Raw genomic sequence first — 26,310 nt, 5'->3', positions numbered from 1 at the left:
CATAGGTTCCTTTTCTTGGTTATATGAGTCTTATAACCATCATACTTCTGATTACCTGAGTCCAAAGAGCAGAATGAATCCAAATAGGTGCCTTTGTGGGGCCTTGAATAGGCCTTGAGGCTTCCCATCAGAACTCCTTCTATACTCAATGTTCTCGCCCGAGAAATAGGATGAATCCGAATAGGTGTCTTTGTGGGGCCTTGAATAGGCCTTGAGGCTTCCCATCAGAATTCATCCCGTACTCGAACGTTATATGGTAATCATAATATAACAGAAATAAAACTAAGTGACAGGTTGATTACTTGCGCCTCAAGTAACTTCGGACTTCTTGTTATCAAAGCTTGTCGTGGATGGGTTAAGTCCACATCAGGTTCTTTTTTATGCCTTGAGGCCAAGGACTTTTTAGAGTGATCAAATCTTATATGCCCGAGGGCTTAGAACTTAGATCTGGCTTGAACTGTGAAGACATATTCAAATCGGATTCAAGCGCTGAGAGAGAGTCTTTTAATAGCCATATTACTATAAATAACTTGGATACAACTTGTAGTATACAACATATTGCTAGGCTAATGAATGAAAAGACAAAAACAAAGAGGGTCGGGCAAGGTTTAACCTTGTCGGGCAAGGCTGATCGTCTTGCAACGTCCTATCTTTGTGGTTTATCAGAAGCTTTGGAAGTTTAGAACAGGGGTTGAGAGGTGAGTTTACAGAAAGAAATCGATACTACAACAAGAGTTGAACAGGGTAGCAGAGCTATTACAATAAGGTTTATCCCGAAAGGGATGAAGGTTTGAGCTTACTACAGCTTCGTTTTAAAGGCAAATCTGGTTTTGAGCAGAGTTTGTGCTTGTATTTGTTTGTTTGAGTGTCCTTGACTCTGACTTCTCTTTCTCCTTTTATAGACACCTTGGCTTGGCCTCATGTAGCAACAATCTTGCCCGAATGCAGTTTGAAGGATAATGACTCATCAGCTATTTACTTGTACTGCCACCATAAAGTACTTTTGGGCTGATTAGCTGGCTGGTCTATACCACTTGGCCCTTGGGTAGGTGAGCAAGTGGTGCAAATGATCTGCACCTAGTCGGGAAAGGCCTTTTCTGCCTTCTGGACTTGGGCTATGCTTCGGGCTTCTCCTTCTCTTTTTGGGCAAACTCCCTTCTAAGCCCAAAGTTCAAGTTTTAACCCAAACAGTGCCCCCTTCAATCAATATTTAGATTGGAATTCCAGGCACCAATATTGATTGAATAGGTCTCTATTAATACGCACGGCTTTCGTTCTCGGGATTTGCACATTTTTCAAAAGCAATCACCGTCTTTCTTCGGTTAATCCCATCATTTCCGAATCTCCTGCATTCTTCTTATCTTTGTAATCGAAAACTTCCTAACCCTCCAGTCGTTTCTTCCTTGTTGTTTTATTTCCAAACTTCATCAAATGGCTTCAGGATCCAGCCAAATCCAACTATCATACGAATCTGGCGAAGGCATCGCCACTTTGCGCCGTTTACTCAACGGCCTGCATCGCCCTCGAGCAGGTTTGTATTCTGAGCTTTTCTTTGAAGCACATGGAGTACAGTCGTTGGGTCCTGCGTGGATTTCTCGGGTCCCTGCAGTGATGGAGGATAATATGCCCAAGGATAACTAGTTTTCTCCTAATCCCCATTTGGCTAGGTCGGGCATTTCCTCATCTAAGTGGTCGTCATATCGCTGAGGCTTTCCATTAATGAATGATCCAGCTTGGGCTCAATGGATTGATGAACTAGAGCCAATTTTCAAGAAGAAATGGATGAATAATGGTATTTACGAGTTGATAATGCTCTAAAAACCCACCATTATTCCTAAGCCCGAACCGCTTGCTTCCTCTTTTCTTTTCTGGAATTCGGGCACAAATACTTTTAACTTTCGCATGGGTCCCATGTCTCCGACTATTCTAGATATGGCTCAAGTCTTCGGGCTAAGGCCGTCGGGCATGATAGTAGACATTACTCAAGACTAAGCTCTCCCCTCAATTGCTGAAAGCTCAGGTTCATCCACATCCTTCCTCTCCCTGGAATATAACTCTGCAACTTTCAAGAGTTACGGGACCTCGTTCAAGGGATTCATCCATTTTGTAAAAGAAAATTTTGGAGCAGGTTCTCCCCGTGCTGATAGAGATCAAGAGCACATGTATTTCCTCTTATACTGGCTCAATAAACACATCTTCCCCAATAAATCTAAAGGGGTGAAGGTTGAATGGATCCCCTTGGTGGAAGCTCTTCATAACTTCGATGATGTAGCAACAGGTTCATTCCTTCTTTCTCATATTTACCATCTTCTCTTCGAAATGACTCAGGGCGAGCCATTTGAGACTAACCTGAATGGACCCATATGGATGATACAAACATGGCTCCAATGGTAATTTTCAGAGTTTCGGGCTGCCAACTTAGAGTTCCCAGAAAGTATGGCCCCTGCCCGAATTCTAGCTGAAGCTGCTCCTACTGATCACTCCACCTTTGCCTCCTTTTATTTCTTCAAGGTTTGTAAGACTCGATCAGACCTGGAATGGGGTGTGTTAGTCTTGAGAAGATATCCTTGGTTCTCCGACCAGGCCTTTTCAGATGCTCCTGGAGAAGATGCCACCTCCTTTTGTAGGGAAAAATTTATTAGTTGCATTCAATCGAGAGACATGGCCTGGGGAGTTCGGGGTAATCGATACGATCGAGGGTTGGAGGTGTATCACCCTAACTTTTGCGGCAGGCAATTAGGCTTTAGGCAAACCATCCCTATCCCATTTTTTGACTCTGTTCATTGTGACACTTCTTTTCGCTTAGTATCTCCCTCTGAGACGACCTTTAGAGTTGCCCGACACAGTCTTGAAGTCATGAGTCAGGCTGCCCGAAAGTCCGTCATCCTTAATTTTGAATGCACTTCACTCTTCTCTTCTTGGTGGGAAGACAAATGGACCAAGAAATATGGAGGAGACTTGAGAGAGACTCATGATCGCCTGTTCGGTCAACTTTCTCTTAAATCATACCCCAGTTCGGGTGAACTTGAAAATTGGAAGGAGATTATTCAAGAGAAGAATCGGGTTCTTCTGATAGGTATTTCTTCTTCTTATCTTGATTCCATAACCCTTCTCTTAAACCCTTTTAACTTTTTCCCTACTTAATCCTGTAGCCAAAGTGGATGTTGAATCATTACCTACTGAGTCCAAGGATGACTCAGCTGATGCAACAGTTCTTCACGGAGCTGCAGCAAAGGCTGAAAGGCGGGAAGCTGGAGAAGGTGGGGATGTTTCAAAAGATTTAGGAGCTGAAAAAGAAGTGCCTGAAGCCACCATCTAAGTGTCTAAGCGAAGGAAATCAGTTGTGATTGAGAACTCAGATTCTGATCCTGCATCCCCACCCAAGACCAAACGACGAATTCCTACCCCTACTAGAAAGAGTAAGAGAACCAGAACCGTCCAAAATCTCAAGTTTCCAGATCCTCCTGCTCCAGTTGCTGAGGCGGGCAAAAAGAAGCAAAAATCTTCAAGTGAGTTGTGTTCCTTTTTTGTTAGGTTGCCACATTTCTTCTTTATCTAGTTACCTATGTTTTTCTTGAACACATGACCTCAAGCATCAAAGAAACCAACCATCGCTTCCAAGGATGAACCCTTAGGAGCTGAAATGTATAAAAAGGTTGAAAAATTGCGAAACCTCACCCCTTAAAGAACTTGAGGTACGGTCTACTTTCATGTCTGCATAGTCTTTCCTGTTTTCACAAAAACCCTGAGCATGGTTACTTGAGTCAGGTTGCAAGAAACGAAAAGCTTCATCTGCCCGAGGTCTCTTCACCACTTGCCCAAGAAACAAACCTCTCTCCCCCATCGGGTTAATCCTTCGGAGGTACACTCCCTTTCTTCTTAAACCTTAGGTTAACTTTTATAATTTCTGGGTGTAATGCCTGATCTTTTTCTTCTTCTGACTTTATCCAGGTCGGGGCCTTGCCTAGTCAAGGTTCTTCTTTTGTCTTGAAGGCAACTCCATCTTCTCAATTTGATCCATCCACATGAGTAATGTTGCACTTTGTGGACGAGGACAGTAATTTGGTGAGTAACCATCCTTACAGTGATTTCCCGTACATTGTTTCGATATTAACTTTGGTTTACCTCTTCCTCAGCCTTCTTCAATACAACATCCATCAGTGGCAACAAGTGACGAACCCATAGTCCCTGAGATTCCTGTGACTTCAGAAGCAACTACTCTGCAGGTGTTTGCCTGCCCGACAGTTACCCTTGATGAACCTCATTCATCTCCTCAGGGTCGAACTCTGGTAAGGAGATATTTTCTTCATGTTCTTCTCTTACCATATGCTTACTAACAATTGCTGCCCTTCCTGGGTACTTCCAGGGTATTGGTGAAGGTTCAGGCGCAGTTTCTTCTTCCCCTGTCAGTGGTAGGGAGTCTTCTCCTCAACCAGGAATTGGTACTCTTCCTTGTGAGACTCCAAGGCTTAGTCAGGTATATTTCTTCCTCCCAAAAGTTCCTTTCACTTCAAACTATATATTTAACAATTTGATCTTCTTTTGGTCTTTGCAGTAAGTTATTGAAGAAACCTCTCATCCTCGCTTGGTTCGTAAGCCAAAGCTCCCCCGACCTCATTTAATTATTGGGAGTGCCGGGATTGTTCATCCTGGAATAGAGAAAGCCGGAGAGCTAAAAACTGCCTCATCAGTAGGTGCTACTTCATTAGAGGAAACTGAAGTGCGAAATCCCCCTCATGCTTCTCCATTTTCAAAAACTGCTAAGTTGCCCGAACTATTTGAAAAATTTGGGCAGCTCGAGACAAGGCTGAAATCTTCGAAGCATTATTCACCTTCAGGTTTTCCAGAGCAAAAGTGAGTTTTCCAAGAATGGGCAATGAAGGATTTCTCTGCTTCATTTAGCCTTAAGGCTCTGTATGATCTGGAAAAGGTTACGAGTGAACTTTTCAAAGCGGGCCAGCTGTCAAAAACCCAACATGATTCTTTTCTCTCTTTCTTTGAGAATTTGAGGGCTCTTCGGGACCAACATAAAAGAGCAGAAAGACAAGCCAATCGTGTAAGATGTTTCCAGGAGAAGGAATCAAGTTCTTCTGCAGGTAGACAAGTTGATGAATGATGGGTTATTAACGAAAGAAAAAATTGGGGTGGTGACTTCTGAAATCCAAAAACTAGAGGAATAACTGGTTGTTCTCAAGGCTGAGCAAGCAACTCTTCTTGACACCCTCGAAAATCAAATCGAAGAAGTGAAGAAGACAAACTTGGAGTTAGAGCATTCTAAATCTCAGCTTGCAAATAGCCACACCGTTCTAGTCGAACCTAGTAGGATTTTTACAATCATGCAGACATATCACTCCCGAATAATCACCCTAAGTGAAGATGTAAAATTATTAGACTAGGATTACTTGTAATCCCTCTTTGAGTGGAATGAACATGTACTTGGTCTTTTGCTTGCTTCGCTTCTGGCCCTTGTCTGAACTTCTTTCGGGCAACTCTTTGCCCCCTTGTTTACTTTCCTCTTTATTTGAGCGAGGGTGTTGTGATGACCTGAGATCCATCTTTCCCTTTTGTCGTAACAATTGATGACACTGGCTTCTTCATCTAAACTAGATGAATCGCGTTGATAGGAGCTTCCGGGAAAGGATTGGTATCAACCATCATACTAGCTTGTGGCTTGTCAATTAACAACTTTCCTTTCACTATAAGGTCTTGTATCCAGTCTCTGAACTGGACACAATTAGTTATAGAATGGTTGAAGGTATAGTGTAACTTGCAATACTTCTTTCCCCTCAGCTCTTCTGATTTGGGCATCTTTTTCGTACTGTCGGGCACAATTACTCTTGCCCTCACCAGCTCTTCATAAATCTCAGGTGCTTTGACCAGATCGAACGAATAGCTCTGGTACTTGGGAGGTTTCATTGGAACAAAGCCTCCATCGTTCATCACAATCTTCTGGTCCTTGATGGGTTGAACTAATCCTTTCACCGTCAATGGTTTGAAAGGCATAGTCATCTTAGCAGCACACACCTCGATTTCCTCTCTGTCATGGTCATCCTCCTGCTCTGGTCCAATTTCTCCTACCTCCACATGATGAATTGCAGCTTTTTTTTTGTAGAAGGGATGAGTTTTGGAAGTATGCTTCATTTGCTGTTCTTCTAGCAATAGCCTTTCATATTTTGTGGCAGCAATGACTAATTCCTGTAGATCGTTAAATTGTGTGTCATAAAATCTTTTCCTCAAAGGTAATCTCAGAGCCCTTTGAGCGATTGATATGAGCTGAGCTTGGTTAACAGGGAATTGACACCTCATCCTTGTCTTCCTGAACCTCATCATGAAGTCTTATGTGGACTCATGCTCGTATTGTTTGACCTCAACTAGATCATTAATAGTCATTTCTGGTTCTATTCTGTAAAATTGTTCATGGAAAGCCATCTTCATCTGCCCCCAGTTGACAATAGAGTTATGGGGTAATAGAGAATACCACTGGGATGTAAGTCCTGCCAACGAATTCCCAAACAACCTTAACTTGTAGTTTGGGTTGTCTTCATATGCCACATAGTGATTAGAGAATTTGAAAATGTGATCTCTGGATGACACACTGCTATCTTCACCTGTGAATGATGGGAATGCGGGCATCTTGAAATTGAGAGGAAATGGATTATGTTCATCAATGTATTCAGGATAAGGCTTTTGATAAGTAATCCTGAACCCCAGGCGGGCTCGTGGTTGAGCATTTTGAACCACTGCCCTCCTCAATTCAGCCAACTCATCCATTAGTTGTTGAGTAGCCGTATTATTCTAGAAGAGAAGAGCAGACTTGTTCTTCGGGCTTCAGTTATTGCCTGTGAATGTTTCTTTCTTTGATTCAGGCTTTCTCCAGTTGGTTCCCCCTCCCTTATGAGCCAATGGGGGTGGGCTATAAGGAAGAGGTTTGTCCGACGTTGCGGAGCTTTCTTTTTTGCTGGAATCTCCTGTTATTATGGGCATCCCATACATTGTCCTTTCTTGCTGGCCTTGCTTCCTGTTATTAAAGGATAATAATGGGAAGCTAGGAAACTCTTTCCCCAAGACTGACTCTATCACGGGTTGACTTCCTTCAGGAACTGCTTTCTTCTTTCCCCTATCCGTTTCTTCTTCTAATAGTGGAAATAGGGGAATGACTGGCTCACTTCTGATGGTAACCTGGCTCATCCCACTCTCTTGAGCGCCTTTTGGAGTGGAAAACTCCAGATCCAGCCTCCTCTGTAAATTCCCTGTTAAAGTACACAGTCTACTGACTTCCCCATTGGTCTCCAAAGAGATTTTTTCCATACTTCTCAATACTTGTATCATGGTAGCCTGTAATTCCTCATTAGTTCATTTCCATTCCGACTTCCCGGATGAAAATGGGTTTTCTAGGACCATCTTTCTTGATGGGGAAGGAAGAAGGATTTCCTGAGTGATCTGTCATTGGTAGCAAAAGTTGAGAAGAACCGTCCTTCGTATTCTTTCTGCACAGTTTATGGCCTTTCTTCTTGGACATGCAAGATCCACACAAATGAAATCCCACTGGGCGTGCCAAAACTATGTTCGTGGCAGGAATTTCCGTGGATGATGCTTCCTGGCCAACGAGCACACAGCTTCCCGAGAGGTCGACGCCGGTTGATGTTTTCTGTCGGGCTTCTGCTTTACTGGCGGGCTTGTCGGGCAAAGCCTGTCGGGCAAGGCTTAAAGAGAATGACATAGTTAACTTTGAAATGTGCCTTTGTGGGGCCTTAGGTGTAGGCCTTGAGGCTCACAATCAAGATTAACTTTTAAGTGTTCAGGCGTGCCACTGCCATCTTCAGCATGGCAAATGTAGAACGGATGTTTGAGTTTTAATTATATATATTCGAGAGACTATGTTAGTTATTGACAGGTGCCTTTGTGGGGCCTTAGGTGTAGGCCTTGAGGCTTCTCATAAATAACTAACTTAGTACTTGAACACATAGGTTCCTTTTCTTGGTTATATGAGTCTTATAACCATCATACTTCTGATTACCTGAGCCCAAAGAGCAGAATGAATCCAAATAGGTGCATTTGTGGGGCCTTGAATAGGCCTTGAGGCTTCCCATCAGAACTCCTTCTATACTCAATGTTCTCGCCCGAGAAATAGGATGAATCCAAATAGGTGCCTTTGTGGGGCCTTGAATAGGCCTTGAGGCTTCCCATCATAATTCATCCCGTACTCGAACGTTATATGGTAATCATAAATAACAGAAATAAAACTAAGTGACAGGTCGATTACTTGCGCCTCAAGTAACTTCGGACTTCTTGTTATCAAAGCTTGTCATGGATGGGTTAAGTCCACTTCATGTTCTTTTTTATGCCTTGAGGCCAAAGACTTTTGAGAGTGATCAAATCTTATATGCCCGAGGGCTTAGAACTTAGATCTGGCTTGAACTATGAAGACATATTCAAATCGGATTCAAGCGCTGAGAGAGAGTCTTTTAATAGCCATATTACTAGAAATAACTTGGATACAACTTGTAGTATACAACATATTGCTAGGCTAATGAATGAAATGACAAAAACAAAGAGGGTCGGGTAAGGTTTAACCTTGTCGGGCAAGGTTGATCGTCTTGCAACTTCCTATCTTTGTGGTTTATCAGAAGCTTTGGAAGTTTAGAACAGGGGTTGGGAGGTGAGTTTACAGAAAGAAATCGATACTACAGTAAGAGTTGAACAGGGTAGCAGAGCTATTACAATAAGGTTTATCCCGAAAGGGATGAAGGCTTGGGCTGACTACACCTTCGTTTTAAAGGCAAATATGGCTTTGAGCAGAGTTTGTGCTTGTATTTGTTTGTTTGAGTGTCCTTGACTCTGAATTCTCTTTCTCCTTTTATAAACACCTTGGCTTGGCCTTCTGTAGCAACAATCTTACCCGAATACAGTTTGAATGATAGTGACTTATCAGCTATTTACTTGTACTGCCACCATAAAGTACTTTTGGGCTGATTAGCTGGCTGGTCTATACCACTTAGCCCTTGGGTAGGTGAGCAAGTGGTGCAAATGATCTGCACCTAGTCGGGAAAGGCATTTTCTGCCTTCTGGACTTGGGTTGTGCTTCGGGTTTCTCCTTGTTTTTTTGGGCCAACTCCATTCTAAGCCCAAAGTTCAAGTTTTAACCCAAACAGTCTGTATTTTATATAACATGTTTTGGGTTCGATATATCAACGTTGTAGTCACAATTATTATAGCATCACATGCCCATATGACAGTTTAAAAATATCGATCTTGTTCAAGCCCAAATAGGATGATGCTATATGTTCATACTTTTTTTATCTTTTACACAGTCTTTCTAAATTTCGATCGTCGAATTGAATGAATTGAAGAAATTAAATGACGGAAATTAAAAAACAATTTGTGAGAGCTAAAAATAAATGTGTGGACAATACCAACCCCAATAATATACTAGAAGATGACATAGCTACGAAGGCCCGTCTCCAACCTACAAAAGGTCTCACAAAAAGGAGAAAATAGCATTCAACCACTTAGTACTACAATTTCGTGATATTCCTTTTTATTTGTAAGTGAAAAGTCTTAGGTTCGATTTTCGCAAAAGACGAATTTGAACCATATTATTATGGCTAACCCAATGTGAGGTTTAGCCCACTTCCCCACCACCCCGCCCTTGGAGTACATAATATCATTTGTTCAAAAATAAATAAATAATAGCAACCAAGCCTTATCCTACTAAGAAAAAAATATAGCAACAACCAAACCTTATTCTACTAAGAAAAAAAATTAATAATAGCAACAGCCAAGCCTTATCCCACTAAGTAGCGGTAGTTGTATGAATTCTAGAATGCCACTGCGTTCGGCTTTGCGTCAAGTGTTCTGTTAGCTCCAAATAGCTCATATCTTCTATCATTTCTCGTGTGCTTACACATCCAATGAAGCATTCTTATCTCCGCCATACTTAATTTTTGTATGTCTTTCTTTTTATAGCTTAACATTCCGTGCCATAAAAACATTGCTAGTCTTATTGTGGTTCTATAAAAAAAAAATTTCTTGAGCTAAAGTTGCATACACAACACACCCAATGCATTCTTCCACTTCATTCATCCATCTTGTATTCTTTTGTTGTGCTTTCTAACTAATTCTTTGTTCTTTTGCAAGATAGATCCAAAATAACTAAAAAGTTTACTCTTTGGTACTTCCTAATCTCCAATCCACGCTTTGCTCACTTTTTACCATGCTCAAACCACACATTGAGTCACATCCGGGTCACGATCCAATTTTAGCACAAATTCATATCATAGAGATTCGATATGATGAACAAAGTACCGGATGTTGACTACCTGACACACTTCTCATCTTCTTCTATAGATAAACTTGCATAGGTAAAACCGGTGGAGTTAAAAAGGAGAAAAAGAGAAGACAATAAAAAAACAAAACAAAAAAACTAGTGCCCCGAGCTGCCACGTCGTCAATCCGTCAGCAGCGACTCTGCGGGGGAGGAGGCAGTGAATTCTGCTGTCACTCTTATCGACCAAGCCCACCTCCAAAAAAGTCTCCATCCATTAATCCATTTATTGCACAAACTCCATGGATTCATAGGTTATGTGATATACTGATACTCTGAATCCTGAGTATCCATTAATCCACCACCAAAGTCATTGCTTAACCAAAAATCCAACAAAAAGTCCCCATCTTTGTGCCCAGTTCATCACTTTTTCCAAAGAGGTAAGCAAGAAATTCTCTCTCCTTCCTTTGATTTTCTTTAAGTTTTTGCGTAGAGATCGATCGAACTGGCAATTGGGTTCTTACTTCTTAATTCTCGAAAACCATTTAGTTTAATTTGTAGTCCGAGGATGAAAGTGTTCTTGGATTTAAGGTTGTTGGGTTGGGAGCTGGTTCTTGTATTTGTAGAATTACCGAAAAAAGTTAGTAGCTTGAGGTGCATGATAGAAAATAATTAGGACATAGATTGTTCACTGAATGGAAAATCTAGCAATTGGGTTGTTCTTATGTTACTTTTGCTGTTTTTTGATGGCTTAAATAGGATTTTGACATGATTGGGAAGCAGTTTTGAAGTTTCAACTACATTGTAAGTGCTTGTAATGTTTTTTATGACTTAAATTTGTAGGATTGACACCTTTGCTGTTTTTTAATGAATGAGATTTGAGATGTATGATAACGTTGTTATAGCAGACGCGGCCGCAGTTGGTGATTTGATGAGATGGGGTATTCACTCAGTAGATTGGCACTAGAATCTGATCATTTTGATCCTGGAAATGCTGCCGTCCATGGAGTCGGTAACGGTCAAACACCCAACAAACCATTGCATAATCTAGAGCATGAAGTAGCCCAGCTCACAAAGTTGAGGTCAGCTCCCAATGAGCGGCTTACCCAAATTGGACCTAGAAGGCGGGACTTGCCCGTTTCCACGGTCAGGATGCTGGCTGGTCGAGAGGGCAATTATTCGGGAAGAGGAGGCAGGTTCTCTTCTGCAGATCGTTGCCATGTTCTAAGTAGATATTTGCCAGTCAATGGTCCTTGGCCTGTCGGCCAAATGTCTAGCCGAGCTTATGTCTCTCAGTTTTCGGCAGATGGATCCCTTTTCATTGCTGGGTTTCAGGTAACATGTTCATTGCTTGCACTGTAAACTAAATTTGGCAAATTGAGAACAGGATGACCATCCTGACATCTTTCTTTATCGAGTTCATCTGATTGTTTATTAAACCAATTGAAAAGAAAACGTAAGATGGTTGCATTGTTTCTTCAGTTCTGAAGCAGAAACTTACTTGAACTTGGAGTTATGTAAATTTCAAATGTAGTGATTGTCGATGATGCTATGGGCTTGAATTTTAGTTTTTGTTCAAATGCTCGTTGCAGGATAGCCATATTAAAATATACAATGTGGATAGAGAGTGGAAAGTCCAGAAGAACATTCATGCCAAAAGTATGCGATGGACTGTCACTGATACGTCTCTTTCCCCGGATCAACGCCATCTTGTGAGGCCCTGTATATTGTTATCTTAATTTCATGAAAAATTGGGCCCTTGGCCTTCGATTATGATACAAGAAGTCAAGATTCATGAGATAATGGTGCAAAAAAGGATGTTAAACTACTATATATACATATCAAGCACTAAATATTTGGAAATCGGAAACTATTTATAATCTCTCAAAACACCCAGAGGTCTACATATCAATGTCTCTCAATAGTTCTATCTTTATTAAATTTAGATTCCGCTATTTCAGGTTTATGCGAGTATGTCCCCTATTGTTCATATGGTTGATGTGGGATCTTCTGAAGTGGAGTCTCGTGCAAATATAACGGTATGCAAATGCGCTTTCTTATGTTTTTTGAAATTTCTAGAGGGTGCATTCTCAACAATTTTCTTGTCTTCTACTTGTTACAAAAACTCAGTGAAGATGCTAGTGACTTTGAATGATAAATAAATACTACAGAAATCACTCGGTCACATAACCATTTGATTGGATGTTGTCTTACATTTTGTCATCTTATTTCGGATTGGAGAAAAGGAAAATATAATGAAATAAATAGGATAATGGTGTTCTTTCTTCCAGCAGAATTATCATGTCCAAGACTAGAGAATGAAGGAAACTGGGAATTTTGGTTTTGCTTCTGCCGTAAGTTTGCTGACAGTCAGAGAATGATTTTTTGTGCAGGAGATCCACGAGGGTTTGGATTTTTCCTCTGGTGATGACGGAGGGTACTCATTTGGTATTTTCTCCATAAAATTCTCAACAGATGGACATGAACTTGTTGCTGGAAGTAGCGATGATTCCATATATGTTTATGATCTTGAAGCCAATATGCTATCCCTTCGGATTCCAGCGCACGAGGTATAAGAATTTCTGGACGCTTCTATGATTCTATCTTGTGTTTCTTTTATTTCGTTTATTGATTGTCAGTACTCTTTAATATTGTCGTATTTTTTTTTTTACTTTTATTTTCTTGTCGTATTGAAGAATACTGAAGTGTAATGTGGTGACTGCTCTTTGAATGAGAGTGGAATCTTTCAGGCTGGAAATTTGATGGTGCTTTCTTTTGCAGTCTGATGTGAACACTGTATGCTTTGCCGATGAAGGTGGCCATCTTATTTATTCTGGGAGTGATGATACTCTCTGTAAGGTAAATTTGCCATCCCCGTGACTTCTAATTTTGAGTTTCCATTGTTCATAACTACGTCTGAGAGTGATGATACTCTTCAGTTAGGTAAATTTTCGAAGTCATTATTTGACTTACATGAGATGCATGCAGAAACTCATATAAGGTATAGCTTTGTGTAGGTATGGGATAGACGTTGCTTTAACGCCACAAGGAAGCCAGCAGGAGTCTTGACTGGACACCTAGAAGGTATTGCATTCATTGACAGCAAAGGAGATGGTCGTTATTTCATTTCGAATGGTAAAGATCAGACCATTAAACTTTGGGATATCAGGAAAATGTCTTCTAGTCCCGCTCGGTATGTTAACATCCTAGCTATCCATGGTGCTTTTGGAATCATATGAAGTTTATTTATCTACTATTTAATCATGGTCAGTGAACACTACGATATTAATCCCGTTATACAAACATCATAATATTATCTCTTTTCACTTCGTCATTCAAGATCAGGATAGTTTGGAAGGGCTTCGCTTGAACTTCCAGTTAATTTACTACAGTAAGAGAATAACAATCTTTCAATTTGTTCCAGCACTCCAGGGGTCAGGAGTTCTGAGTGGGATTACAGATGGATGGACTACCCACCCCAGGCAAAAGATAAGAAACATCCGTCTGATCAATCAGTAGCTACGTATAGAGGACATTCAGTCTTGCGTACGCTTATTCGCTGCTACTTTTCTCCGGCATATAGGTAAGCGTTAGTAATAATCTTTTCGTTCAAATTTCCCTAGAGCTCTAGCATCTGCTTTCACATCCTGGTCAAGTATTTTATGCTCAAATGTAATGTTCAACTGCTTTGATTAAAATTTTATCGCGGTATAAGTTTCTTACTCATTTCGCAGTACTGTCGATTATTTGCTACTAACGAAATATTTCATCTACGTAAAATTTGCAGCACCGGTCAGAAGTACATATACACGGGATCGCATAACTGTTGTGTGTATATATATGATTTGGTATGTGCTGTACGTTTTATTCTTTGTGGTAGAAGATTTCAGTCCGAACTTCTGGTAATTTGATCGATCTGTGTAGGTTACCGGAGCCCAAGTTGCGACGCTGAAGTATCATAAAGCACCGGTGAGGGACTGTAGTTGGCACCCCTATTACCCGATGCTCGTAAGCTCTTCTTGGGACGGGAAGGTTGCTAAATGGGAGTTCCCCGGTGGAGAAGCGCCGGCCTCATTGTATTATTAATATCGGATTTGTATTCACTAAATTCACTTGTACATAAATAAAGAAGGGAGTTTTAACAAAATACTCTCGGTACTGTTTACTTTTAACGAAAAACCACATTTTTACCTTGTTCTGGTTCTATTCACTACATTTTTATTTGTCATTTTTCATTAAAACTAAAGTTTTTTTGGATTTTTCGTTGGTTTTCCTAAATAAATAACCTTGTACGTGGTAATTATATTGTTCGTCCAAACCATTCCTATTTGTTCCTCTTGGTTTTTTTGTTTGATTACTTTTGAGTGCTACTAGAATTTCGAACTCGAGATGCATGGGGAAAATTTTAACACCTTATCTATTAGGATATTTGACACATGTAATCTCGGGAAAGTCAAAGTTCACAAAACCAGCATGGAGGCTAAAAAGAACAACAACAAAATTTTATCCACTAAATGGGGTTGGTTGTGTGAATCCTAGAGTGCCAAGTCTTTCATTAGACTCTAATACTCTATGTATTTTTTTGAAAATTAATTTCCAAGTCTTTTTATGTCTTTCTCAACCCTTTGTGCTCTGAGTCTTTGTTACATAGTCGCATTTTCTAACCGAAACATCTGTAGTTCTTCGTTTCACACGTTCAAACCACATTAATCAATTTTCTCTCATTTTATCTTCAATTGGAGCCACTTCTACACGAGAAAAAAAAAAACAAGCAGAAAATAAAATCTAAGTAATTTCATTGTGAAAGACAAAAATCGATGTCAAAAGTAAAAGGTCCAATTCTCATCTATGAGAATCAAACTCACATAAACCATCATTGCAGACATAAAAGAAAGAGGAAAAGCAAACAAAGAGGGCTCCTAATCTGCATTAAGTTGTAATATAAATAATAATTAGTGGGGCATAAATGTTGTAAGTGACATAAAACAAAGAGGGCCCCTACTTTGGAGACATAAGCAAACATTGCAATTTAATATTTCCTAATTGGGAAAGAAGCGTAATTATGCAGCACAACCCTTCCTTAATTGCAATAATTAGCAAATGTTAAATATTCAACATTTATGCCCCACTTTCTGCAAATATGAATTATTATTTCTTTATCCCCTAATTCCCTCCCAAAATAAAAAACAAAAATAATTAATAGCACATTCTTGTTGCACAAGCTTCACAGAATCCAATTCCCAAACCAAGAGCATGTTTTTCTCTTCTCACAAAATAAAGGATTTTGATGTTAGTGAAATCTAACGGTAACTGTATTTCAAGTTAATTAAATATTTTTAGAAGAAATTTTTTAATAACCCTCAACATTATGATTAATTCAAACTCATTTGTGTCGACGTGATAACTTCTTGGTGACTTGTTAAACATGTCCGACCACGTTACGCCCCATCCAAAGTTTCTCTTCATTGTTATATAAAAACTTCAAAATATGTGTCAATGCGTAATTAATCAGTAATATCACCACTGTAACGTCTCACGTATAGAGAATAGAAAAATTGGGTTGAGTTTGACCTCCAGCGTGGGAAAAGAGGTGGTAACATGGGTTGAAAGCTTTTGGCAGCAACCAAAACTCTAGAGAACAAGAAGAAGAGACAACAAATGAGTCAAATGGGTTTTCTTTTTCTTTTGGTTAAAGTGTCATACATTGTTGTAACTTTAGTGTTGACTGCTAGCTCTCTCTCTCTCTCTCTCTCTCTCTCTCTCTCTCTCTCTCTGTACTTTAGGTTTATCCAACTCCCACCTAATCCCAGCTACCTTCACATGTCCTCTCCCATCGCTTACATAAGTAAGAAGGGCAAGATTATGTAGCTTTCAAGAGGAACAAGCCACCACCTATGGATTCTTTAGGTTGACAGTTGTATCAGCGATCCAAGAGATTCTTACATACCAATCTATTCACGTACCTAATCACGTAATGAGTGCTATAAGAAGATGCAGATATATCGCTACAACAACCTCTCCTATTACCACCCACCATAACTTTGTGTTATATTTTATATCGAATTGCATATATGCAATACAAGTATAAGGGCAACTCCAAGCCAATAAGGCTTCTTACTTTGCGATAGTCGTCCCGGGGGGGCAAGAACATCCATCTTACGCAACCTTACTTTTCATTTGCAAATAGGTTGTTTTCACGATTGGAAGGCCTGAACTTTCCACAGATGAGCAATTTTTCCGTTGTGCAAAATATAATATTATTATATGATGGAGTGAAATAAAGCTGATTCCGAAAGTGTGAAATAATGTGAGGTTATTCAAGTAAATGCGTGATGAATAACGTTGCTTCACATTTCTCTCAAATAGTCCAATCATGAATACTGCTTTTTGTTCAGAAGCCCGTGCATTGCAAAAGCTGAAAAGCAGAAGCAACCCCCTCAAAGTGCTTCTGTGCTTCTCTATCTTCTTCCATCAGAAAGAAAGCAAATGAAGAGGAGGTTGCTCATCAAAACAAAATATAACTCGACAATTTCTTAATATGACCGGCATACCTCCTCGTTAAGATATGTATGCCTTTGTGATCAAGGTTGGGACTTGACGTTTGTATAATACACCCAATTTCACACCCCTTGTATCTCCCAACTCAATTTTAGGTTGTCATCAAAATTTTCAATTAGCAAAATAGGGATGGGCTTGAAAAATCGTTGGACCGGAACAAAAAAAAGAAGAACCGATTAAAAACAAATTAAAACTAAAAAAAAAAGACCAAACCGAATGAATATAAATTAATATTTATTTATTTATTTATGTTGGATATTTATTTGCCAAACTTGATTCCAAGTCGGCTGTTAGCCTACTTTCAATCCAAGGTTAAGTAAACCTAACTTTAAGCCCGAATATGTTAAAAGCCATATTCCCTAGATTTTCCTTTCCTTTTCCCTCCAATTTCTAGGTTAAAAAGTAAATGAAAAAAACCGAAATCGAACCTAAAGTCAAACCAAACCGAAATACAGATTCCAAAATCGTACCGAACTAAATCGATAGTAATTTTGATTCGGTTTTCGATTTTGACGAAAATCAAACCGAATGAAACTAAACTCACTCCTAATCATCAATTCAAAAGACAATAATAATGCAGAACGCAAACGGATCGATAGCAAATGAAGATTTGCTCTAGTGACATACAGCATTTACTTCATTACCGAAAAACTTCAGTTTAGATACGACAATTATTAATTATAAAAGGAAAGATGTACATATTAGTTATTTTATTATGAGAATAGTAAGAGATACACACCAACAAACATTCATGTCCTTTCCAAAAATTCCTTCATATTTAATAATAAAATAGTAGAGCATGAATTTCCCCTGCATTTTTACACTATTTCTGACTATCCACAATCTTTTCTTATTCATAATATTCCCTCCAAAATAAATAAATGAATCTAAAATAACCCCCCGCCCCACAAAATATTAATTCTCCTTTTTAAAGAAAAATAAACAAAATTAAACCCCATGGGAATTTCCTGCTTTACCCCCTCCACTCGTTACACTGCGCCGTCGGCCTAGCCTTCTGCTTGCCGGCCTTGAGCGGGCACGGCGTCTGTACGGGCGGGACCATGCAATTATACTGCAGACACAGCGAGCTTCTCACCGGAATCTCAGCCGTCGGATTGATCTGGATCCCCGTCAGAAAATTGTGCTGTAAATACAGTACCTGTATATGCGCTGCCAATAGCCGGTCCACGAAGCTACCCGGAACCTGACCCGTGAACCGGTTGTTATTCAAGTAGAGACTCTGTACGGTCGAAAACAACGGCGAGATTTCACCGGATAGTCGGTTGTAGCTGAGATCGACGTTGGCGATTGAAACTTGACCGTCCGGTGCGATCCGACCCGAAAACAAGTTTCGCTGCAATTGGAGGTTTGTGATTGGGAAGGTGAAGATCCGACCCGGGATTGTGCCCGTGAGCTGGTTGATGCTGAGGTCGAGGTAGTTGAGCTGGTCGAGCCGGTTCAGGAGGAGGTCGACCGGACCGGAGAGCCGGTTCCAGGAGAAAGAGAGGTATTGGAGAGAGGGAGGGAGGGAGTTGGGTGTGAGCGAACCGGAGAGGTCGTTGTGCTTTAAGTCGAGTCGGGACAGGGTTTGGGAGGTGAACGGAGGGACCGAACCGGAGAGGCGGTTGTAGCAGAGGATGAGGTTGGAGAGCTCCGGAAGGGCTGCGACGGAGCTGGGGATTGCTCCGGCGAATTGGTTGTAGCTTAGGTCGAGTGTTCTGAGGTTGCGGAGCTGGCCGAGACTCGGCGGAATCTGACCGGAGATGAAGTTGCGGCTGAGTGCGAGGAACCGGAGGCTCTTGAGCTGGGATATCGACTGGGGCAGAGTGCCGAAGATCCGACCCGGAACGATTGATAGCTCAGCGAGGGCGGATAGCTTGCCGATTGCCGGGTCTAGCCGACCCGTCAGACCCGGCGCACCGGCTCTTGGGTCGCCGAGATTGAGGGAAATAACCTTGTCGGAATCGCAGTAAACGCCGGCGAAGTTGCAGGGGTCGGAGGTGAAGTCCCAGGAGGCGAAATACTTTGATCCCGGCATGTCTTCCAGCGACTTCCGAATCGACTGCAGAGCCAAGAAATCAACCGGGTCGAGAATGGCAACGGCGATTGGAATCGGAATGGGGTTCCATTGAATCAAACAGACGAAGAACACTATGCACACAAACCCATTACTCCTCTGCTTTTCCGCCATTGGAAGCAAGCTCTGTGAGTGAAAGAAATGGACTTGGCGATATGGGTTTTATAGCTGGGAGAAAGAAAGTTGCTTTTAATGGGGGAATTAAAGCACTTTTCCGTGAGAGAAGCTACAGATTTCTCGTGGGAAATGAGAAATCACAGAGCGGTGATAACTTTAATGGTGGGAAATATTAAGCATCCAGAAAAAAAAAAGATGGTGGCTTGGAGAAGAAGGCAATCGATTCAATCTTGTATTCTAATCCTACTCGAGCTCAGATTTTCTCGAAAGATTTCTGCTTTTTAATTTCTAAATTTTTCTGAATATTTTGGGGTTTTTGGCTTCTCAGAGAAGACGCAATCACTCTCTCTGCTGCTATACTGTAAACAGAGCCACTTAGGAGCGATTTTTAATTTTATTTATTTTTATTTTTATTATTATTAAAATGTTACTGTTTTTGTTTTACTGGGGGTTGGGTTCGGGGTTAAACGGTTGTCCGAGCCTACGTGGCGGGTGGTGCCTTAGGTTCGGGATCCAGGTCGGCGAACTGAGAGGGCGGGGATCCCGTGAGCTTGCAGTTTAACACTTTTGATCTGACGTGGAACTTAGGGAGGTGGGTATTTGCCAGCTGGGTTTGGTTTTCTTCTTACAAACAGATTTTCTCTAAATCTCTCCCACCAAATCCTAGGGATCCAGAGATTCGGACCCTTGAAATTTGATCTAACGTCTACAAATATGAAGTTTCTCTAAAAGGTATAATAATTGTAGTCGTTGGATCAAATTTTAAGGGTCTGGATCTCCGGATCCCTATGATTTGGTGAGAGAGATCCGGAGGGGATCTCTTCCTACACAAAAAGGCTACTACTTGTCTTTTTATGAGGACTCGGATTCCTACTCACAAAGGAGAATATTGTAATTTACTTTGGAGGTAGTTGATCTCATACTCGAAGTATTTACTAACTTAGAATTGGTTAGAATTCGATTTTTTAATTTTATTTTTAAGTTATTTTGATTCATGATTTTACGTTGCAATCAGTAATCCAATATTGGAAAAACGATGAATTATCATTCTGTTGAGGATGAATCTCACATTGATGGGAGAATGGATCTTGCATGTGCCTATAAGTAGTTGAGCTATTTTTCATATTGCCAATTGATTTTATGGTAGAATCTCAAATTTCTTCTTATTATCCAAGCATGTTGTCTCATGCATGAAGCCTAACAGCCACTCATGCTTCACGTACCCAATTTGTATTTTCCATGTGCCATGCTTGAAAATTCATCACATGTAAGGTTGTGTGTTGAGAATGAATCTTACATTGATGGAAGAAAGGATATTGTAACCTTACATATGCTTATAAATAGTTGGTCTACTCCTCATACTGTTAATTTGTTTTATAATAAAACCTTAACTTTTTCACATCGCACGCCTATTCTCAAATAAGTAAACACGTCAATAGAAACAACTTGATCATGAACTTCACAATTAAACTACTAAAAATTGCTCATAAAATATGATTGAAGTCTTTTTTTTTTTTTTTTTTTTCTTCAGTTGGAGAAATGTTTTGGGAAAGAAAAACTATCACTAATACAAACTCAGATTTGATTTGGGATTTTGGAGCTACATAAAAGCTCACAAAAGCTCAAAATCCCACAATAACAAGAGTTTATTGTGGTCTCTAAGTAAGTGCAAGTATGATGGTAAGAGGGTAACTTTTACTTTCTATTATTTTTTTCTGTTAACTTTTCCATTTATGTAGGCTGCCAAGGGTTCTTCAAAACCTTCAATTCTTAGCTAATTTGTTAAGAGTTTATTTCTACACTACACCCGCTATTTTTTAATTAATTAATATCCTACCAAAATCTTTTATGAAGTTGCATAATTGCATTCACCTCTTAATTTCACTGCACAACGAAATAATGACAAAAAATTAAAAATTCCAACGACATTTATTCTTCAAACTCCTCTCCTTTTCGTTGGATGTTGGGAGTCTTGGAGTTAAGAAAGATGGTACACTAGGGGAATGAGATCCATTTCGGATTTCTGTGAATAGAATCTTTGAACCAAGAGATAGGAACCGTACAAGAGAGTAAGAAAGATATCCAGGCTGTTTAAGTTTTTGGGTTTTACGAAGTGAGTCAGTGGATAGGCTGATAGAGGCTGTAAAATTGAATTTATTGATTCAACTCTCTAAATTAGCAGGCTTTAAACACTGAAATCCGAAGTGAATCTTAATCTGTACACTTAGTCATAACAAAACAAACCAGTTTCACTAGATTGGAGAGTCAAAGGAACTGGTAAAACAAAAGTTTCTAACTTGTTCTTCACTCCTCCGTCCTTTGTTCCTTTCTTGGTTTCAGAAACTGCCTGGCTGGAGTCAAAAAGTTTAGAAAGAAAAACCACACTGCAATGCAACGCCACCAAAAGGGTGCCAAACAAGTAACAAAAAAAACTAGGTAATTGCTTTAAATTATTACAAGACATGAAATATATATCAAAACAAATTATACTAAAATAGTAAAAAAACTTGATTCCTTATGTGTAAAAAGTCGTCAATTCTTGCCGACAAAATCACAGATTTAACAGATGCACATAAACTTGCCTAGTATTATAGAGGTTCTTCTTGGTTAGATGCAGGGTGGTGCGGTTTCGATCCATCATGGTAGTTATGATTTAGGATTACGAGTTAATTAAGCTAAGGTTTTAGTTGCTCTAGGTTACGTGGGCTTGGCGATGTGGGTTTTTAAAGTTTTTTTGTACAATCTTTGTCCACTTTAGTTTTGCATGGTCGGGTTGTTGCTTTTACATTCTTGTTGAGATTCGTATCTTGTACGTATCTTTGACGTATTGTTGGAGTTTCCTAATTGATAAATTTGGTTTGATTATGAAAAGAATTATTATAAATGTGTCAGACTATGATTTACAGTGAGTCGGAAACAATCAATATTCACCAAAATATAAGCAAATACTGTATATCAATGTAGGGAGTAGAATTCTCTTCCTCCAGATTCCTTTCCCTTATCCCTCACTTTCCTCTTTGTCTTTCTCTCTCTATAAAGTAGTCAACACAAAATGTTGACGTGACTTAATCTTGACTGTTTAGAGGAAAGGAAAGGAAACGAGAATTTGGAAGGGAAAGAATCGTACTCTCAATGCAGATGGTATTGTTATCTGGAAGAATGAATTTGGCAGGTAATGTTGAGCAGGAAGCAAGAAAGCAAAGCCTGCAACCCCATCTGGCATTAGCAATGACGCCCCACAGATGATCATGGCACAACCACCCCAACAACTAAAACACCCCCACATTCCCTCTCTTGGTTTTTGGACATGTACACTTGCCATGCTTGATATAGTTGAGACTGTTAAAAGCTTGCAATCTTTTTGCCTCCACATTTATTTAACTTTGTCACATGTCCTTTTCATCCAGCTGCTTCACCTTCCACACAAAATGAGCTTCCTTCTTTGAGTACTAGGAGTGAGGAGTGCGTGAGAAGAGAATCTATCCTACTACCGGAGATAGAGTAATAGGAGGAGAGATGTGTGTGAGAAGAGAATATGCCCTACAATCGGAGATGTATCTTGTGATTTGTGAGTGTTGTAAGCAAAAGATGGCTTATGCCTCGCTTGGAACATATTTTATTGTATTTATGCTAGCTAATTTGCCATTTAATTGTATTTGCAAGTCCTCAAAACACGAGGATTATTCATGATGACAAGTTATTTTTTTGTGTGAGGCAAGTTAATCTGTCGTACAATCGAGGATATATCTAGTCACTAATGAGTGTGGTAAGCACAAGAGGACTTTTTCCCAAATGACATCATTTTTTTTTCGTGTGAGAAGTTGTCGACTGCGATGTATGTGCGGTTTCTAGAGCAAGGAGAGACAAATACTAAACAATGATCAAACCAACTTTCCAAAAAAGCACTTTTGTGGTTCTCAATCTTATGATCCAACAGGCCCAAAAATAGCGGGCTGTGGGGGAGCATTTTAACCAAATTGGATCATATGGGCCTTGCCAACCCTAACTCAAGTTCAATGATAAAAGCTTCCTCACTAACAAAATAAGGGTTGGTTTGGTATTGCTGTGCTTTGAAAAAAAACTGCGTCTGTTGTGCTGTGAGAATAAACAGCTATTAAATAAAGCAACAGAGTGTTTGATAACTTTTTTTGTAAAAGTGCTTTTGAAAAAAAAAAAAAAAACAGTATTATAATGTTTGGTAAACTTTTATGTAAAACAGATGTGAAAAAAAACCGGTTTTTCAAAACTGGGTTTTGCAGCTTTGTGTTTTTGGCTTTTTTTCACCAAAAACTGTGAAAAAAAACTGAAATTGAATGTTAACCAAACACAAAAAAGCTCCCAGCTATTTTTGATACCCACTTTTTTCAGAATCACCTCAGTACCAAACCAGGCCTATCAAGATAATAAATGATCTGTTGGATAAAGGGTTTAGGGTTTAGGAAAATAGAGCCTTACATTACACGCCTCCAAGAAAGTTATTAAGCTACATCGTTACGAAGATGCAGGTGGAATATAGGAAAATTTCACTACATCAGAGTAAAATCGAACTCGCTAAAGGACTTCGGAAACTCTGATATCCATATTTCTTGACAAATGATATAGCAGTGGACAGGACTCCATCGTAGCATTTATTCCATCATCGGAATTGACCCGCCAGCAGCCACGATCTGTTGCTCCAACTATAAAAACCAAAGGGACAAAGTCAATGAATGGATGAGATATAGGCAGAGAAGCTAATGTCAAATCGAAACTGAGATTGTTCGTGGCAGCAGTTCAAGGATGCTTTCGAGGATCGCAAGGGATGAATGCGTCAAGGGTAGAACATAAGTTATCACCCCAAGCTCACAAGCATGGAATCTAAAAAAGCATCGCGGAAAATGCAAGCTACCTTAAGTAACATTTTCACGTACTTACCCTAAATAAATTTTCAAGGTTGTTCTTAAGTGCAGAGCTCTCTTGCTGCAGTTGTTGCAAACATCTCAAACACCTACACAAAACATTACTGAGTCGCATTTAGATGCAAATGCCATGCTACAAACCCTTTCTTCATCGCAAGGGTTGAGTTCAAACACAAATGAAATACAAGTCCAACACAAGATACCAAGATTTCAAATTCTAGTCCGAAAAGTGATTGTAGCGTTAATGAAAGGAGGAGCATACGCACTGACAAATTTCCAATTGATGGTATCTCTTCTCGATAAACAAGTGGGCTACGCAAAATTGTGCTCAAAACAGCTAGAGAAATTGATAGTCATGAACTGGAAAAACTACTCAAGCTAGAATAAATCCATCTCGGGATTTAGGGTGCAAATTTGTGTCAATGCCCTAAACTGATACCACTTTTTGAAGTAATAAGTGGCTAAATTCTGAAGATTTTATTCAGAGAAAACAAATTGAGAAAATCACCATGAAGCAAAAACACTTACCCTTCAAGGTTCTGAGCCTCACAAAAATTTCTGAAGTTGATGCATACATTTTTAAGTCTGAATGCACCAATCCTGCAAACCAACGGAATCAATGTCCAATTCAAACACTTCAAAAAACAACAAAAGTACAAAATTTTTGCAATAGCTGACATAGGTGCTCTAAGTTTCAATTAACAAGCAGACCAGTTCTCAGATTTTCAAAGCACTATCGTTTGAGGCAAGCGAGGTATTCGAGTTGAAAGAGAAGAGACTTTCAAATAATAAGGAAAAAGAGCTTGGAATTACCAGGCACTGCTACCCTTGAATTGATGGACATAGGCATCTACCTGTTTGAAGTTTACAACGTTCTGTTCTCTACGAAAAATAAACGAAACCCAAGTTAACGTTGTTTTCGCACAGCTACCACCAAACAAAATTAGTCCGAAAGTGATGCAAATCAAAGAATGTCACTCAAGTTTAACACAAAAGAACTCACAGAGCCCTGGCCATATTGTTGAAAAGCTTCTCAGAATCTTGAAAGAAAAGAGAAACAACTTCAACTACAAAATCTGGGCTGTTTTCATCCTGCAGCTTCTTTAGCTGTGCAAACTGATCGTCCAAGAATCCCTTTTCACCACAACCAGAAACCCCACAATCAAAGTTTACTTCAACGGCCCAAAATTCAAAACAATGGGGGAAACGCAGTATTGAACCACAAATGGAAATATTTTAGGGAAATTACGTCTGACTATCCAGTAATTTCTATAGACATTTCATCCTTATAATCTGAAAGTTCCTAACTTTGAACGCGAACTAATCATATACACCAAAAATTAAGCTTCTTTCGGTGAAATTAACAAAACCCATAAAAAATTTCCACTGAAAACCAACAGTTTGCCAGCAGAGAACCCAGAAAACATTCCACGGAAACAAACAGATACAGCAGAGAAACCTCAGAAAATTTTCCACGGAAACAAACAGATGTCAGCAGAGAAACCCCAGAAAACTTTCCATACAAACAAACAGAGGTCAGCAGAGAAAACCCAGTAGGGATTAACTAAAACATCAAAGAAGAAAGGGAAAAAAAATCAGAAACCTCTCGGCGCAGATACTGAGTGTAGTCGAACCACTGCTTCCGCCACTGAGTCACTGCGTCCATGGTAGCCTTCTCGCTCACTTCCTAGAAGCACAGCGGCGAGTTTTTGACTCCGCAGTCGACTCGGGAACAGTAATGCGGAATCGAGCAGATATTATACAATTTGTGTTGGAGAAAAAAGGGGTTATAAATGTGTGGAAATTGAAATGGAAAGGCTTTTTCTTTTTCTTGAAAGTGAACGTTTCAAAGGAAAATGTCTTTAGCGACAAAGTACTGAGTGACTGACAGACTGACAGACGTTGCCAGGGACGGAAGGTTTTCGTCAACGTCAACGGAATAACCTCTATTTTATTTAATCTCCCCAAATAATACAAATATTGGCTATCTTAGTCAATTACCAAATTAAAAAAAAAAAAAAGTTTATCCAGCGAGATGCGTTAGGTTCAAATCTTGTAAATAGTAAATTCGACACCAATTTATTTCTCTATTGTTCACGTTAGGCGTCTTTTTCAGCTAACATGTGCATAGTTCTAAAGGAATGCAAACACCTAATCTGAATTCATAAATCTTTTTCAAATATTGGTCGAAATAAAATTTTTAATTCTAATTGTTGAAATGATTTGTTATTAGTATATCATCCATATCTGATCACTTATGCATGGGATTTGATTTTGAGAAATGCTACGTAGACTCACCTACAATGAGACTTTTTCTAGATTCTTCGTCACCTTATGTTTTTTACACAATGTTTTATCATATTGGTATGAGAATCGACGTTAATATTTAGAGTTGG

The 26,310-nt window shown here is 39.6% G+C and overlaps 3 protein-coding genes across 6 annotated transcripts; 1 reads left to right on the top strand and 2 right to left on the bottom strand.

Annotated features, from left to right (window-relative positions):
- The first annotated feature begins 10,443 nt into the window (after positions 1–10,443).
- On the top strand, positions 10,444–14,458 carry LOC126617302 (LEC14B protein-like). 4 transcript variants are annotated; one of them, XM_050285325.1, is made up of 11 exons: positions 10,445–10,704; positions 11,024–11,068; positions 11,173–11,599; positions 11,857–11,976; positions 12,226–12,303; positions 12,658–12,834; positions 13,046–13,123; positions 13,282–13,457; positions 13,689–13,847; positions 14,052–14,112; positions 14,189–14,458. In XM_050285325.1, exons 3-11 carry the CDS (start codon positions 11,201–11,203, stop codon positions 14,348–14,350), a joined length of 1,410 nt encoding a protein of 469 aa, XP_050141282.1. In that variant the 5' UTR covers positions 10,445–10,704; positions 11,024–11,068; positions 11,173–11,200; the 3' UTR covers positions 14,351–14,458. The 4 variants fall into 4 exon arrangements, with proteins under 4 accessions (XP_050141285.1, XP_050141284.1, XP_050141282.1 ...); XM_050285326.1 differs by having other exon boundaries at positions 11,170–11,599; XM_050285328.1 differs by lacking the exon at positions 11,024–11,068 and having other exon boundaries at positions 10,444–10,704.
- A 3,059-nt stretch (positions 14,459–17,517) lies between these two features.
- Positions 17,518–19,386, bottom strand: LOC126614225 (LRR receptor-like serine/threonine-protein kinase ER2). The gene has a single exon (XM_050281815.1). The coding sequence runs from the start codon at positions 19,011–19,013 to the stop codon at positions 17,796–17,798; it is 1,218 nt and encodes a 405-aa protein (XP_050137772.1). The 5' UTR covers positions 19,014–19,386; the 3' UTR covers positions 17,518–17,795.
- A 4,031-nt stretch (positions 19,387–23,417) lies between these two features.
- On the bottom strand, positions 23,418–25,738 carry LOC126617339 (histidine-containing phosphotransfer protein 1-like). The gene is made up of 6 exons (XM_050285374.1): positions 25,518–25,738; positions 24,918–25,048; positions 24,728–24,796; positions 24,443–24,514; positions 23,931–24,003; positions 23,418–23,695 (listed from the first exon to the last, which is right to left on the bottom strand). The coding sequence occupies exons 1-6, from the start codon at positions 25,578–25,580 to the stop codon at positions 23,645–23,647; spliced, it is 459 nt and encodes a 152-aa protein (XP_050141331.1). The 5' UTR covers positions 25,581–25,738; the 3' UTR covers positions 23,418–23,644.
- Positions 25,739–26,310: the final 572 nt, after the last annotated feature.

The sequence above is a fragment of the Malus sylvestris genome, chromosome 3, assembly GCF_916048215.2.
Source record: "Malus sylvestris chromosome 3, drMalSylv7.2, whole genome shotgun sequence".
NCBI lineage: Eukaryota > Viridiplantae > Streptophyta > Magnoliopsida > Rosales > Rosaceae > Malus > Malus sylvestris.
Note: the sequence above shows the minus strand (reverse complement) of the source record. Positions and strands in the feature narration are given on the sequence as shown.